The sequence below is a fragment of the Chiloscyllium punctatum genome, chromosome 22 (genome assembly GCF_047496795.1).
Source record: "Chiloscyllium punctatum isolate Juve2018m chromosome 22, sChiPun1.3, whole genome shotgun sequence".
NCBI classification, from domain to species: Eukaryota; Metazoa; Chordata; class Chondrichthyes; order Orectolobiformes; family Hemiscylliidae; genus Chiloscyllium; species Chiloscyllium punctatum.
Window position 1 is genome coordinate 26,036,803 of NC_092760.1, and position 17,644 is coordinate 26,054,446.

The following is a 17,644-nucleotide window of genomic DNA, read 5'->3' on the forward strand; positions in this document are numbered from 1 at the left end:
AGTGGATGACTCAGAATGTGCTCGTGTGTGCCTCTGTTTGCCTGTTAACTGGACATAATGTTGGCTGGAACTGTGCAGAGGTACAGCTGTACCATTGTGTGAGTGTGCCAGGATGGGCCTGTGCCATGATGTGACCATTCTGGCATGTGACTGGACTGCAAGAACTTGGTTAGAGGAGCAGTAGGTTCTGGAGCACCAGCCTTCAGTAATATTGCCGGAATGGTGTCGGGGCCCATAGCCTTTGCAGTATCCAGTGTCTCCAACCATTTCTTGATATCACGTGGAGTGCATCGAATTGGCTGAAGAGTGGTATCTCTGATGTCTGGAGGAGACCTGGATGGATCATCCACTCGACACTTCTGACTGTAGATTGCTGCAAATGCTACAGCCTTTGCTTTTGCACTCTTCCGTTATTTAAGGATGGGGATATTTCCAGAGCTGACACCCCCAGTGACTTGTTTGGCTGTCTAGTACCACTCACTAAATGGATGTGGCAGGACTGCAGAGCTTAGAGCTGATCAGTTCAGTTGTGGATCACATTGTTCCATCAAATACTTGCTGCTTACACTGTTCAGCACACAAGTACTCCTGTTTGATGGCTTCACCAGGTTGACACCACTCTTTTCACAATGCTTGGTGCTTTCTCCTGCATGCCCTGCATCACTCTCCATTGAACCAGGGTTGATTCCCTTGGCTTGATGGTAACGATTGTGTGCAGTATATGCCAGGTCATGAGGCTGTAGGTTGAGATGGAGTACAATTCAAGAGTCCAAGAGCACAGACCCATCAGAGCTGGTATACAGGATTGGAAAGGGTGGCTCTGGCAAAGCACAGGCAGCTCAGGCAGCATCCAAGGAGCAGGAGAGTCGATGTTTCGGGCATAAGCTTTTCATCAGGAATGTGATGGGGGAAGGTGGCTGAGAGATAAATAGAGGGTTGAGGGTGGGGCTGAGGGGGAAGAGAGGTGGGAAGGTGGGTGCAGGGGGTGTAATTGTGATAAGTCGGTGGGTAGGTTGAGTGGATAGGTGGAAAGGAAGGTAGGACAGGTCAAGAGGGCAGTGCCGAGTTGGAGGATTGGTCTGAGAAGAGGTGGGGGGAGGGGAAGTTTGGAAACTAGTGAAGTTGATGTTGATGCCATGTGGTTGAAGGGGCCTAAGTATACAGTCAGCAGGGAGCTGCTCTGGGAGACTTCAACATTGACTCCGGATCTCGTGAAGTCTCGTGGCTTCAGGTCAAGGGGATGTGTGGCAGGATAGACTGAGTGGGGAAAGGGGTGTTTAGGGATGTGGGATCTGAGTGGGTGTGTTGAGATGTGAGGGGTAGTGCAGAGGGGATGTGTGTGGTTGTGGGATGTGAGGTGGTGGAGGATGTGGGAGAGGGGGTTGTATGGGGTGTGAATGGGTGGGGGAAATGGAGAAGGAGTTGTGTGAGGTGTGATGGTGTGGGGGCTTATGGGGAGGTTGTGGAATGTCAGGGGACATGAGCAATGAGGGGATGTAGGGGAGGTAGGGTGTGTGAGGAGGAGATGGGTGCGGACAGGGGGTTGTTCTCTGCAGTCTCTTACTCGGTTGTCTGTGCTGAGTATCGATCTGTGAGGAACAATTTTCCTTTCAGTTTGTCATCTGCAGTTTCTCTGAATCTGTGTCAACTGCCACAGCTTTATTTCTGTAATGTTTCTGATTTACCTTGCCCTTTTCTGTAATTGTGGAAATTTTCAGTTTAGCTGCTTATCCCTCAGGCAACAGGGATCTATACTGGCCCCTGAGCTACTTTCATTCAATGTTAATGAGGAGATTGTATTATCCTGTACTGATGATGCAGAGTTAGGTGGGAAAGTAACAAGAATACAACATGTCAAGCCTACTCTGCCATTTTCGATCACCGCTGACCATCTCCTCAGTGCCACTCTTCCACAGTATCCTCAGATTCTTTGATATCATTAGTAACTAGAAACTTATCAATCTGTGTCTTGAACTTACTCAATGACTGAGCTTCCACTGCCCTCTGGGTAGGAGGAATTCCAAAGATTCACTCATTCTCAAAGTGAAGAAATTTCTCCCCATCTCAGCCCCACGCCTTATTCTGAGACTGTGTCCCCTGGTTCTCGAATTACTGAACATGGAAAGTATCCTCTCTACATCCACTCTATTATGCCCTGTAATAGTTTTGCTTTATAGCAGTGCGATCCTCTTATTCTGTGACCCTGTAATGCATACTGACCCAGTTTCCCCCAACTGCCTCTATGGCAGATCTATTCCCTCCTTATGAAAAAGGACCAAAACCGTACACAAACCACCAGACAAAGATAGTTCAACTGCAGCAAGGCAGCTTTCCCTCTGAGTTCAAATCCCCTTGTGATGAAGGCCACCACATAGAAACATTCGCCCCCTCAATCCTGCTCCACCATTCATTATGATCATGGCTAATCACCAAGCTCCATACCCTAATCCTGCCCTCCCACCACATCCTCGATTTCTTTAGCCACAGGAGGTTAACCTTGCAGACTGAGATCAACAGACAATTCTTCACCCAGAGAGTGGTGAGCCAGTGGAATTCACTGTCACAGAAAATGGTTGAAGCCAAACATTGTGTTTTCTAGAAGGAGGTAGATGTAGCTCTTGTGGCTCAAGGGATCAAGGATGTGGTGGGAGGGCAGGGTTAGGTACTTGAGCTTGATGATCAACCATGATCGTAAGGACTGGTGAAGCAAGTTTGAGGGGTTGAATGGCCTACTGTTCTGGACTACCCCATCATTGGGAACATTCTTCCTGCGTTTAAGCTGCCTCTTCCTGTTAGAATCTTATATGTTTCTATGAGCTCCCCCTTATTCTTCCGAACTCCAGTCAATACAATCTTAATCACCTCAACCTCTCCTAATACATCAGTCCTGCCAATTTGGTATATCCTTCACAGTATTCCCTTTATAGCAAGAACATCCTTCCTCAGATAAGGAGACCAAAATCTTCCACAATATTCTCGATGTGGCCTCACCAAGGCCCTGTATAATTGCAGCAAGACAATCTTACCAACAAGTGCGGTCAAGCTAACTGGACTATAGCTTCCTGCCTTCTTCCCTTTTTTAAATTGGGCTGTTACGTTAGCCATTTTTCAGTTTTGTGGGACCCTCCTTGATTCCGTTGATTCCTGAAAGATCACCACCAATGCCTCCACAATCTCCTCAACTGTCGTCTTCGGAACCCTAGAGTGTAGTCTGCTCTGGCTGACTTATCCAACTTCAGACCTGCCAACACCCCCAGTATCTTCCCCATAGTGACGGCCACTACACTCACCTCTAACCCCCATCACCCCACCTCGAAGTGAAGGAGCCATTGGGAAGTAGTGACCATAATACAATAAGCTTCAATCTGCAATTTGAGAGGGAGAGGGTACAATCGGAAGTGACAATACTTCTGTTGAAAAAAGGGAACTATGGAGCTACGAGGGAGGAGCTAGCCAAAGTTCAATGGTGCAATACCTTAGCAGGGATGACAGTGGAGGAACAATGGCGGATATTTCTGTGTATACTGCAGAAGATGCAGGATCAGTTCATTCCAAAAAGGAAGAAAGATCCCAGGAGGAGACATGGGCGGCCGTGGCTGATGAGGGAAGTTCAGAAACATATAAAGTTAAAAGAGAAAAAGTATAACATAGCAAAGATAAGTGGGAAAACGGAGACTGGGAAGTTTTTAAAGAACAACAGAGGATGACTAAGAAGGAAATACGCAGAGAAAAAATGAGATATGAAGGTAAACTGGCCAAAAATATAAAGGACGATAGTAAAAGCTTTTTTAGGTATGTGAAAGGCAAAAAAATGGTTAAGACTAAAATTGGGCCCTTGAAGACAGAAACAGGGGAATATATTATGGGGAACAAAGAAATGGCAGAAGAATTGAATTGGTCCTTCATATCTGTGTTCACTGGGGAAGACGCAAGCAATCTCCCTGAGGTAACAGTGACTGAAGAACCTGAACTTAAGGGAATTTATATTTGCCAGGAATTGGTGTTGGAGAGACTGTTAGGTCCGAAGGTTGATAAGTCCCCGGGGCCTGATGGTCTACATCCCAGGGTACTGAAGGAGGTGGCTCGAGAAATCGTGGATGCGTTGGTGATTATTTTCCAAAGTTCGATAGATTCGGGATCAGTTCCTGCAATTTGGAGGGTGGCTAATGTTGTACCACTTTTTAAGAAAGGTGGGAGAGAGAAAGCAGGAAATTATAGACCAATTAGTCTGACTTCAGTGGTGGGAAAGATGCTGGAGTCTATTATAAAGGATGAAATTACGACACACCTGGATAGTAGTAACAGAGTCAGCATGGATTTATGAAGGGGAAATCATGCTTGACTAATCTTCTTGAATTTTTTGAGGATGTAACTCGGAAGATGGACGAGGGAGATCCAGTGGATGTAGTGTACCTGGACTTTCAGAATGCTTTTGATAAAGTCCCACATAGGAGGTTAGTGAGCAAATTTAGGGCGCATGGTATTGGGGGCAAAGTACTAACTTGGATTGAAAGTTGATTGGCTGACAGGAAACAAAGAGTAGTGATAAACAGCTCCATTTCGGAATGACAGGCAGTGACCAGTGGGGTACCGCAGGGATCAGTGCTGGGACCGCAGCTTTTTACAATATATGCTAATGACATAGAAGATGGTATTAGTAATAACATTAGCAAATTTGCTGATGATACTAAGCTGGTTGCAGGGTGAAATGTGAGGAGGATGTTAGGAGATTACAGGGTGACCTGGACAGGGTTAGGTGAGTGATCAGATGCATGGCAGATGCAGTTTAATGTGGATAAATGTATGGTTATCCACTTTGGTGGCAAGAACAGGAAGGCAGATTATTACCTAAATGGAATCAATTTGGGTAAAGGGGCAGTACAAAGAGATCTGGGTGTTCTTGTACACCAGTCAATGAAGGTAAGCATGCAGGTACAGCAGGTAGTGAAGAAGGCTAATAGCATGCTAGCCTTCATAACAAGAGGGATTGAGTATAGAAGCAAAGAGGTTCTTCTGCAGCTGTACAGGGCCCTGGTGAGACCACACCTGAGTCTTGTGTGCAGTTCTGGTCTCCAAATTTGAGGAACTTGAGGGAGTGCAGCGTAGGTTCACGAGGTCAATTCCTGGAATGGTGGGACTACCTTCCGATGAAAGACTGGAGTGACTGGGCTTGCCTACCCTTGAGTTTAGAAGACTGAGAGGGGATCTGATTGAGACATATAAGATTATTGAAGGATTGGACACTCTGGAGGCAGGAAGCATGTTTCCGTTGATGGGTGAGTGCCGAACCAGAGGACACAGCTTAAAAATACGGGGTAGACCATTTAGGACAGAGATGAGGAGAAACTTCTTCACCCAGAGAGTGGTGGCTGTGTGGAATGCTCTGCCCCAGAGGGCAGTGGAGGCCCAGTCTCTGGATTCATTTAAGAAAGAGTTGGATAGAGCTCTCAAGGATAGTGGAATCAAGGGTTATGGAGATAAGGCAGGAACAGGATACTGATTAAGGATGATCAGCCATGATCATATTGAATAGTGGTGCAGGCTCGAAGGGCAGAATGGCCTACTCCTGCACCTACTGTCTTTGTCTATTTCCCTACACTTGGCCCAGAGCCTGTGCCCTGGCATTTTAAATGCCTGTCCAGATGTTTCTTAAATATTGCAAGAGTTCTTGCCTCTACCATCCTCTCAAGCAGTGCACTCCATATTTCTCCCACCCTCTGGGTGAAGTTTTGTTTTCCTCTGATCTCATTTAAACCATTTACGCCTGACCTTAAGCTTAGTTTTTCTGGTCTTCGACATATCTGCCGTGGAGCAAAGATTCTCACAATCCACTCTGTCTGTGCATCTCGTAATTTTGCATTCCTCAATCAGATCACCCCTCAGCGTCCTGTGCTCCAGGGAAAACAAACCCAACCTATCCAGTCTCTCCTCGTAACTGAGACTTTCCGTCCTGGACAAGGTCCTGGTGAAATTCCTCTGCACTCTCTCTAGTGCAATCAAATCTTCCTGATAATGTGGTGACCAGAACTGCACACAATATTCCATTTGTGGCCTAACCATTGTTTTATCAAGTTATAACAAGATTTCCGTGCTCCCATATTCTACACTATGATTAATGAAGCCAACCATCCTTTGTGCAGCCTTCATCGCCTTGTCCACCTTCAGGGTTTACACTCTTTGTTCCTCAGTCCTCCCTACTCAGCCTATCATTGTCTGTGTAAATCCATCCTTTATTAGACCTCCCAAAATGCATCACCTCACACTTACCAGGATTAAATCCTACCTGCCATTTACCAGCTGATCAACATCAGACTGGAGCCTGAAACCATCCTCCACACTTTCATCAACACCACCAATTGTCATGTCATCTGTAAATTTGCTAATTATACTTTCTACGTTCACATCCATGTTATTAATCCACGTAAAAAACAGCAAGGGTCCCAGCTCCGAACCCTGTTGTTGGAGAGTGCAACCCTCGACCATCATCCTTTTGCCTCCTATTTTGAAAATGTGAGGACTGCAGATGCTGGAGATCCACATCCGAGGACCAGAAGAATCGGCGTTTCAGGCATAAGCCCTTCATCAGGAATGAGGCTTACAGGCCAGAGCTGCTGAGAGATAAATGGGAGGGTGGGGGAGCTGGGGCGAAGGTAGCTGGGAATGTGATAGGTACACGAAGGTGGGGGGGGGGGGGGGGGGGGGGGGGAGGTGGAAGGTGATAGGTCAGAGATGAAGGTGGAGCAGATAGTGGGAAGGAAGATGGACAGCTCAAGAGGGCAGTGCCGAGTTGGAGGCTTGGGACTGGGATAAGGTTGGGGTAGGGGAAGTGAGGAAACTGGTGAAATCCATATTGATCCCGTGTGGTTGCAGGGTCCCAAGACGGAAGATAAGGATTTCTTCCTCCAGGTGGTTAGGGTTGGTGATGGAGGAGGCCCAGAACCTGCATGTCCTTGACGGAGTGGGAGAGGGAATTGAAGTGTTCAGCCCTGGGGTGGTGCGGTTGGTTGGTGCTGGTGTCCCAGAGATGTTCTATGAAATGATCTGCAAGTTGGCGTCCTGCCTCCCTGATGTGAAGGAGATCACGTCGGGTGGAACGGATACATTTGTGGAGGTACAGGTAAATTTCTGTCACATGTGGAAGGATCCTTTGGGACCTTGGTTGGAGGTGAGGGGAGATGTGGCGCAGGTTTTGCAATTCCTGCAGTGGCAGTGGAAGGTGCCGGGAGTAGGGTGTGGGCTGGTGGGGGGTGTTGATTCTCTTGCTCCTCGGCTGCTGCCTGACCTCCTAATTGGAAGCCAATTTTGAATCACATTTACCTTGGATACAATGGGCTATTACCTTTTGGAGCAGCATTCCATCTGAGACCTTGTCAAAGGCCTTACTGAAGTTCATATAAACCACATCAACTGTACTCCCTCATCAATACATTTAGTCACCTTTACAAAAAAAGCTCAAACAAATTAGAAAGACAAAATCTCCCTCCAGCCAATCATGCTGATTATCCCTGCTCAATTCCTGCCTTTCTAAGTGTTGATTAATCCTGTCCCTCAAAATGTTTACCAATAATTTCCCTATCGCTGACGTCAGACTAACTGCTCTGTAATTCCTGGCCTATCACTGCTGTCCCTTTTGAACAAAGGAACCACATTAACTATCCTCCAGTCATCTGGCACTTCACCTGTGGCCAGCAAGGTATTCTCCAGGGTTTTAGCAATCTCCTCCCTTGCTTCCTATAACAGCTTCTTGTACATCTCATTGCGGCCTGGTATTTTATGCAACGTTATGGATCTGACAGTTACTCCTTATTAGTCTTAATATTTTCCAGAACTTCACTATCCCAACTGAAATCTCAGGCTACAATGTGTTTCTTCTCTGTGAATACAGATGAGAAATATTAATCTGAGATCTCTCCCACATCCTCTGCTCCACGCACGTGTTGCCCCTTTGGTCTCCAGGAGTTCCAACTCTTTCACTGGTAATCCTCTTACTCTTACAGTCATGCAGTTAGGTCAGAAGTCACATGACACCACATTATAGTCCAAAAGGTTTATTTGAAATCACAAGCTGATTATGACTGATTTGGTGACCCATGATCAATTGGGTCTGGGTGGGTTACTCTTCGGAGGGTTGGTGTGGACTTGTTGGGCCAAATGGCTTGTTTCCATCCTGTAGGGATTCTATGAAGAAAAAGAACTTTTGGAGTGCTGTTCCTTCTTCAGGTGACTTCATCTGACAAAAAGAGCAGCGCTCTGAAAGCTTGTGATTTCAAATAAACCTGGATTATAACCTGGCGTTGTGACTTCTGACCTTGTCCATCCCCAGTCCAAAACCAGCACCTCCACATAAAGTTATAGAGTTATACAGCATGGAAGCAGGCTCTTGGCCTAACTTGTCCAGCCTAACCAGGTTTCCTAACCTCAATTAGTCCCATTTGCCTGTGTTTGGCCCATATACCTCTAAACCTTTCCTATCCATGTACCCGTCTAAATGCTCTAATTGCACCACCCCCTTGACTTCCTCAGGCAGCTCATTCCATATATGCACCACCATCTGTGTGAAAAAGTTGACCCTCCGGTCCCTTTTATATCTTTCCCCTCTCCCATTAAACCTCTGCCCTCTAGTTTTGCACTGTTCTACGCTGGGGAAAAGCTATTCACCTTATCTATACCCCTCACAGATAAACCTCTGTAAGGTCACCCTTCAACCTCCAGGAAAAAAATTCCCAGCCTCACTTTACAACTTAAGCCTTCTAGTCTCAGTAACATCCTTGTAAATATTTTTTGCGCCCTTTCCAATTAAGTAACATCCTTCCAATAGTAGGGTGACCAGAAATGAATGCAGTATTCCAAATGTGGCCTTATCAATGTCTTGTACAGCTGCAGCAGGATGTCCCAACTCCTGTATTCAATCACCTTCCCCTGGCACCGCAGGAACTGCAAAACCTGCGCCCACACCTCCATCCAAGGCCACAAAGGAGCCTTCCACATCCATCAAAGTTTTACCTGCACATCCACTAATATCATTTATTGCATCCATTGCATCCGTCGCTCCCGATGCGGTCTCCTCTACATTGGGGAGACTGGATGCCTCCTAGCAGAGTGCTTTAGGGAACATCTCCAGGACACCCGCACCAATCAACCATACCGCCCTGTGGCCCAACATTTCAACTCCCCCTCCCACTCTGCCGAGGACATGGAGGTCCTGGGCCTCCTTCACCGCCGCTCCCCCACCACCAGACGCCTGAAGGAAGAACGCCTCATCTTCCGCCTCGGAACACTTCAACCCCAGGGCATCAATGTGGACTTCAACAGTTTCCTCATTTCCCCTTCCCCCACCTCACCCTAGTTCCAAACTTCCAGCTCAGCACTGCCCCCATGACCTGTCCTACCTGCCTATGTTCTTTTCCACTTATCCACTCCACCCTCCTCTCTGACCTATCACCTTCATCCCCTCCCCCACTCACCTATTGTACTCCATACTACTTTCTCCCCACCCCCACCCTCCTCTCACTTATCTCTCCACCCTTCAGGCTCTCTGCCTTTATTCCTGATAAAGGGCTTTTGCCTGAAACATCGATTTTGCTGCTCCTCGGATGCTGCCTGAACTGCTGTGCTCTTCCAGCTTCACGAATCCAAAATCCTGTATTCAATACCTTGTCTACCTGTGATGCTATTTTAAAGGAATTGTGTACCTGCGCCCCTAGGACTATGGTTCTGTCTCTCTGACAATGCTCCCCAGGACCTTAACCATTGACCTTTCCCTGATTTGTCTTGCCAAAATGCAACATCTCACATTTATCTAAATTAAACTCTTGTCTGCCATTGCTCAGCCTAGCGTTCCTCAATCTTCCTGGTCACCTCTTCAAAAAACTCAGTCAAATTTGAGAGACAATTTCCCATGCAGAAAGCCTAACCTATCCTTAATCTGTCTTTGTCTTTCCAAGTGCACATCGATCCTGTCTCTCAGAATTCCCTCCAACAACTTACTGACGTTAGGCTCACTGGTTAGTAGTATTGAGAGTGTGGTGCTTGAAAAGCACAGCTGAGGAGCAGGAGAATTGACATTTCAGGCAAAATCCCTTCATCAGGAATGAGGCTGAGAGCCAAGGGGGTGGTGAGATTAATGGGTGGGGGATGGGGTTGGGGGAAAAGTAGCTGAGTGTGTGATCGGTAGATGGAGGTGGGGGTAAAGGTGAGGAGAGGAGGGTGGAACGGATAGGTGAGAAGGAAGATTGACAGGTGGGACAGGTCATGAGGGTGGTGCCAGGTTGGAAGGTTGGAACTGGGATGAGGGGAAATGAGGAAGCTGCCGAATATTGATGTTATGGGATTGGAGAGTCCCGAGGCAGAAGATGAGATGTTCTTTCTCCAGGCGTAAGGACTTGGTGATGGAGGAGGCCCAGGACATGCATGTCCTCAATGGAGTGGGAGGGAGAGTTGAAGTGTTCGGCCACGGGGCAGTGGGTTTAGTTGGTATGGGTGTCCTGGACCTTGCAGCCATCCTTTGCCATCTATTTGGAGGCATAACATTAGCCACCCTCCAGTCTTTGGGCACTTCACTCATGGCTGTTGATGATACCAATGTCTCAGTTAGGGGCCCTGCAATTTCCTCCCTAACTTTCCACAATGTCCTGGGATGTGCTTGATCAGATCCTGAGGATTTATCTGCCTTTATGCATTTAAGACGTCCAGCACCTCTCCTTCTCCAATATGGATTGTTTTCAAGCTATCACTATTTGTTTCCCTGAGTTTCTTATCTTCCATGTCTTTCTCCAGACTAAATGCTGAAGAGAAATATTCATTTAGGATCTCACCCAACTCCTGTGGCTCCACACGTAGATGAGCTTGTTGATCTTTAAGAGCCCCTATTCTCTCCCTAGTTACTCTTTTGACCTTAATATACTTGTAGAATCTCTTTGGATTCTCCTTTACCTTATCTGCCAAAGCTGTCTTGTCCCCGTTTTGCACTCCTGACCTCCTCCTCCTACATCCCCTATACTCAAGGTCTTGATCCCAGCTGCCAAACCTGAAATATGCCTCCTTTTTCTTGACCAAAGTCTCAGTATTTCTTTTTAACCATTGTTCCCGACTCCTGCCAGCTTTGTCCTTCTCGCTGAAAGGAACACACTGTCCCTGAACTCTTGTTATCTCACTTTTGAAATCTTCCCACTTGCCAGATGTCCCATTACCTGCGAGTAATCTCTCCCTTTGTTTTTGAAAGTTCCTGTCTGATACCATCAAAATTGGCCTTGCCCAATTTAGAATTTTAACTTGTGGACCAGACCTATCCCTTTCCATTACTATTTTAAAACTAATAGAATTATGGTTACTGGCCCTGAAACGCTCTTCCACAAACACTTCAGTCACTTGCCCTGCCTTGTGTCTCAACTGGAGGTTGGGTTTTTGTCCCTTCTCTACTTGGACCATTTATATACTGATAGAAAATGTTTTCCTGAATTCAGTTAACAAATTGCTCCCCATCCAAACCCTTAACACTTTGGCAATTCCAGTCTGTTTGTAAGGTTAAACTCCCATACTATTACAACAGTACAGCAGTTCTTACAGCTATCTGTGATTTCCCAATTTTGTTCCTCAATTTCCTGCTCACTACTGGGGGGCCTTTAGAGACCGCAATTTCCCTTCCTACATGGTTAAAGATGCCCTCCAATGCATCTCGTCCACATCCCGCACCTCCGCCCTCAGACCCCACCCCTCCAACCGTAACAAGGACAGAATGCCCCTGGTGCTCACCTTCCACCCTACCAACCTTCGCATAAACCTGATCATCCGCCGACATTTCCGCCACCTCCAAACAGACCCCACCACCAGGGATATATTTCCATCCTCACCCCTTTCCGCCTTCCGCAAAGACCGTTCCCTCCGTGACTACCTGGTCAGGTCCACACCCCCCTATGACCCACCCTCCCATTCTGGCACTTTCCCCTGCCACCGCAGGAACTGTAAAACCTGTGCCCACACCTCCTCCCTCACCTCTATCCAAGGCCCTAAAGGAGCCTTCCACATCCATCAAAGTTTCACCTGCACATCCACCAATATCATTTATTGTATCCAGAATCTGGTTTCCAGCATCTGCCGTCATTGTTTTTACCTCGGCTTGTAGTATAATCCCATCAATGTGATCAAGCCCTTCTTATTTCTCAGTTCCACCATATAGTCTCACAGGACGATCTCTCAGGAATACCCTTTCTTAGTACTGCCGTGATGTTTCCCCTCATCTAAAAAACCACAAACCTTCCTCTCTTGCCTCCTTTCTATCCTTCTTATAGCATCTATACTCCAGAATATTGAAATGCCACACCTGTCTTTCCCTCAGCCGGGTTTCTGCGACAATGTCTCAGTCACATTTTCCATCCATCTGTGAGTTCATCTGCCATACCTTGTCAGGCCTCTTGCACTGAAATAAATGTGGTTTAATTCATTAGTCTTCCCTCGTTCCCTACTGTGCCCTTGCCTGTCTGGTCTATTTAACTTGCTATCTTTAACTTCTGCACTAGCCCTGACAATTTTTTTATATCTTACTACTGTTTAGGATCCCACCATATTTTGTATCCAACTCACCATGGATCCCATCTTCTGGACCAACCTACCATGAGAGAGACCAGATGCTTTAGTAAAGTCCATGAAAACAACATCCACTCCCTTCATCTCTGTCACTTATTTTTAAAAAAGACTCAATCAAGTTTATAAGATGGAACCTCCCCTGTAGGAAGCTGTACTGACTATCCCCAACAATCATATTGTTTTCCAAATGCAGGTGAATCCTTTCCTTGAGAGTCTTCTACAGTAATTTCCCTGCAGCTGAAGTAAGGCTCACCAGCCTGTAATTTGCTGGATTATGGATTATCCCTGCTGCCTATTCTCCAGTCCTCTGTAACCTTGCTTGTGGCTGAAGAGGATACAAAGATCTCTGTCAAGGCCTCAGCAATCTCCTCCCTTGCCTCCCTCAGTATTGTAGGCTAGATTCCAAAAGGCCCTGTTTTTTGACCTTAATGTTTTTTCAATACAGCCAACACCATCACCTGTTAACATCAACATGACCCTTTCTAAACTTACTAGCATTCATGTATTTCTCCTTGGTGAATACTGTTGCTAAATACCCATTAAGGCACTCCTAAGGTTCCATGAATAAAGTCCCTCCTTTGCCTTTGAATGGGCCTATCTTTCCCTAATTACTTTGTTGCTCCTAATATACGTAGGAATTCTCCTTAATCTTGCCTCCTTGCCCAAGATACTTTGGTAAGACATCTTGTTAAGCAAAAGGATGAAAGATTATCAGGGATAGGCGGCAATGTGGAGCAAACAGGGCAGCCATGATCTTATTGGATGGGGGAGCAAGCTTGAAGGGCCGAGTGACCTCCTCCTCGGTTGTTCCTCGTCAGCGAAGGTTGTTTTCAATCTCTGTTCTTGTCAACTTTCCCAACAGGTGAAGAGTTAATGAAGATTGGTGAAGAGGATGAGCAGGGCTGGTGTAAGGGTCAACTGGATAATGGACAATTAGGACTCTATCCTGCCAACTACGCAGTCCTCGTGAGCTCCTGACAAACTCTTCACAAAACCACCAGCACTGTGCAGCTCTCAACCCTCGCCCTCTTGCCATTTGCTGCTGCTTTCTCTGTTTAATGCTTTTTCCCCTGCCATAGCCTATTTTCTCCTCTGAATGAAGGATTAGACGGATATGCTACAATAAGAACCTGGATTTATTAATCACGGGGCTAGCTCACTCGACTTGTATTGTCCTTTGTTCTGTTTTGGTCTTGGCTGACCAGTTGCCTGAGTTAGAGAATAGAAGCTTCTGGAATGGAACTGAGCAGTATTTATCCTCAATGGGTAGTTCAGGTTGCACACTCTTCAACTTGTGACTGTGTTTGAGTCTCTGAATAGGTGAAGGAACCTGAAGTGGATCTGCTGCCGAGCATCTCGATATCTGAAGGAGTTGCAGGATCTGAGATCTCCACCGACAAGAGTGTGTTTTGTCAGTTCCTGGGGAATCAAACTCAGTTACAGGACAGGAGGTGTTTGGAGATAGATGCAATGAGTATTTTTGCCAAATGGAAAGCAGGAGACTTTTCAAGCCTGATGTAGGAAGCGGTTGCATTTTAATTAATCTCCTATGTGTCTGGCAGGAGTTGGTGTGAAATAAACAGGTATTGCAGATTGTACATTGACTTGGTTTAATTCATTCTGAGGCCTACAGGTTCTCTCAGGTTTTTACTTTCACAGGAGCTTAACTGAGACCATGGATCCAATGGCACTATCAACAACTGAATTTATACATTGAACTCCATGTTGTAACTGTCATCGTGTTTTACAGCAGGGAAAGAGACCTTTCAGTCCAACTCATCCATCCCACCAGATAGCCTAAATTCATCTCGTCCCATTTGCCAGCATTTAGCCCTTAACCCTCCAAACCCTTCCTATTCATATACCCATCCAGATGCCTTTTAAATGTTGCAACTGTACCAGTCTCCACCACTTCCTCTGGCAGCTCATTCCAAACATGCACCACCCTCTGTGTGAAAATGTTGCCTGTTAGGTCTCCTTTTATAACTTTCCCCTCTCCCATTAAACCAATGCCCTCTAGTTTTAGACTCGCCTACCTTGGGGAAAAGATCTTGCCTTATCTATGCCCCTCATGTATTAACCTCTGTAAGGTCACTCCTCAGCCTCCTGGGAAAAAAATCCCAGCCTCTCTTTATAGCTCAAACCTTCCAGTCTCAGTAACATGCTTGTAAACAGTCCTTATCACCTTTCCAGTTTAATAACATCCTTCCTATGGCAAGGCAACCAAAATTGTATGCAGTACTCTAAATATGGCCTTATTAAAGTCTTATACAGCTGTAACATGATGTCCCAACTCGCGTATTCAATGCGTTGTCTACCTGTGATACCACTTTCAATGAATTATGTACCTGCAACCTGTGATTCTATGATTCAGTCTCTTTATTTGACAATGCTCCCTAGGGCCATGTCATTAAGTATGTAAGTCCTACCCTGGTTTGTCTTGGCAAATGCAGCATCTCGCATTTATCTAAATTAAACTGCATCTGCCCCTCCCTGACCTATCTGATCAAGGTCCCATTGTAATCTGAGATAGCCATCTTCACTGTCCACTACACCACCAGTTTTGGTGTCATCTGCAAACTTACTAACCATTCCTGCTATATTCTCATCTCAATCATGGATATAGATGACAAAAAGCATGGACCCAGCACTGATCCTTACAACACACCACTGGTCACAGGCCTCCAATCTAAAAACCAACCATCCTGTACCACCCTCTGTCTCCTCCCTTCAAGCAAATTTTGTATCCAAACAGTTAGCTGTCCCTGTATTTTGTGTGAGCTAACTTTGCGAACCAATCTGCCATTCGGAAGCTTGTCAAACGTCTTGCTGAAGTCCATAAAGACAACATTCACTCTTCTGCCTTCAACAATCTTGTCACTTGTTTAAAAAAAAACAATCAAGTTAGTGAGGCACAATTTACCACACGTCAGTCCCTAACCTTTCTAAATACATATCAATCCTGTTTGTTAAAATCCCTTTCTTAAATAATGGCACCACATGAGTTACCTTCCAGTCTTCCAGCACCTCACCCATGGATATTAATGATGCAAATATGTTAGCAAAGGGCCCAGCAACCACTCCCCCCGCTTCCTACAAAGTTCTCGGATAAATCTGATCAGATCCTGAGGATTTATCCGTCTCTGTGTTTGAACACATCCAGCACCTCCTATTCTGTAATATGGATACCTTTCAAGATGTCATTATTTAATTTTCAAAATTCTCTAGCTTCCATATCCTTCTCCATGGTAAATATTGACACAAAATACTCGCTTGGTATCTTGCTCATTTCCTGTGGTTCCACATTTAGACAGAATTGTTGATTTTTAAGGGTAATGATTCTCTCGCTAATTACTTTTTTGCCCTTAATATATTTGTAAAATCTCTTTTGGATTCTCTATCCTGATTTCCCACTTGAGTATACTCCTACTGCCTTTATACTCCTTAAGGGATTCACTCTATCCCAGCTGCCTTTACCTGATATGTGCCTCCTTTTTCTTGATCATTTCTCTAGTCATTCAATATTCCCTACACATACCAGCCTTGCCCTTCACCCTAACAGGAACATACTGTCTCTGGACTCTTATTATCTCATTTTTGAAAGCTTCCCACTTTCCAACTGTCCCTTTATTGCGAATTGCCTCTCCCAATCAGCTTTTGAGAGTTCTTGCCTAATACCAGCAAAGTTGTCCTTACTCCAATTTGGAACTTTAACTTTTAGATTAGATCCATCCTTTACTATAACTATTTTAAAATGAATTGAATTATGGTCACTGGCCCAAAAGTGATACCTCAGTCACTTAGCATTATTTCCCAAGAGAAGATCAAGTTTTGTTTCTTCTCTAGTACGTACATCCACATCCTGAATAAAAAAAAATTGTGCATATTTAACAAATCCTTCTCCATCCAAGCCCTTAACACTATGGTAGTCCCAGTCTATGTGCTGAAAGTTAACATCCCCTACCATTACAACTCTATAATTTTCTCACAGGTTTCTAAAATCTCTTTACAAATTTGTTTCTCAGTTTCCCGCCGACTATTGGGGGGCCTATAGTACAATCCCAATAAAGTGATCATCCCTTTCTTATTTCTCAGATCCACTCAAATAACTTCACTGGATGTATTCCCAGGAATATCATCCCTAAATACAGCTATAATATTATCCCCACCAAAAATGCCACTCCCCCTCCTTTCTGCCCCCTCTATATCTTTCTGGTAGCATCTATATCTTGGAACATGAAGCTGGCTAGTTCTGCCCTTCTCTGAGCTGTGTTTCTGTAATGTCCTTGTCCCATGTTCCAACTGTGCTCTGAATTCATCTGCCTTAATCTGTCGTCCTTATACAGGTCACTTCTACCCCAAAAGAGATTCCAATGATCCAAAAATGTAAATCCCTGACTCCTGCACCAGCTCCTCAGCTACACATTCATCTGCGCTATCCTCCTGCTCCTACTCTCACTAGCATGTGGCACTGGGAGTAATTCAGATATTAGATTGGTGGAGTTGTGGGTAGTGTAGAAAGCTGTCAAAGAATACAGTGAAATATAGATCAGTTGCAGATACGAGTGGAGAAATGAAAGATTGAGTTTAATCCAGGTAATTGTAAGGTGTTGCACTTTGGGAAATCACATGTAAAGAAAAGTATAGTTAAGGGCAGGACCCTGAACAGCACTGATATACAGAGAGATCGAGGGGTTCAAATCCATAGCTCCTCAAAAGTGCCCGCATAAGTAGATAGGGTGGTAAAGAAGGTATATGGCATACATGCCTTTTTTGGTTGAGGAATTGAGTACAAAAGTCAGAGTGTCACATTGGAACTTTGTAAGACTTTGATTAGGCCACACTTAAAGAGTATTGAGTTCAGTTTTGGTCACAGCATTACAGGAAGGATGTGGAGGCTTTGGAGAGGGTGCAGAAGAGGTTTACCAGGACGCTGCCTGGATTAGAGGGTATGAGCTATAAGAAGCTGTTAGAAAAACTCAGGTTGTTTTCTCTGGAGCGGTGGAGGCTGAGGGAAGGTTTGATAGAAGTCTATAAAATTATGAGATGCACAGATAGGATT

At 45.4% G+C, this 17,644-nt stretch overlaps 1 protein-coding gene and 1 long non-coding RNA gene across 11 annotated transcripts in view; one reads left to right on the forward strand and one right to left on the reverse strand.

The window, feature by feature from the left end:
• The window catches only part of pacsin3 (protein kinase C and casein kinase substrate in neurons 3), a 328,824-nt gene extending 314,644 nt beyond the window's left edge, over positions 1 to 14,180 (forward strand). For all 10 annotated transcript variants that reach the window (XM_072591915.1, XM_072591920.1, XM_072591913.1 and 7 more), the window contains one exon: positions 13,445 to 14,180. In XM_072591915.1, the coding sequence (XP_072448016.1) occupies positions 13,445 to 13,560 (116 nt within the window). In that variant the 3' untranslated portion in view covers positions 13,561 to 14,180. The remainder of the gene's footprint in view (positions 1 to 13,444) is intronic.
• LOC140493468 (uncharacterized) overlaps positions 1 to 17,644 on the reverse strand; it is a 724,813-nt gene that overhangs the window by 399,172 nt on the left and 307,997 nt on the right. The window lies entirely within an intron of this gene.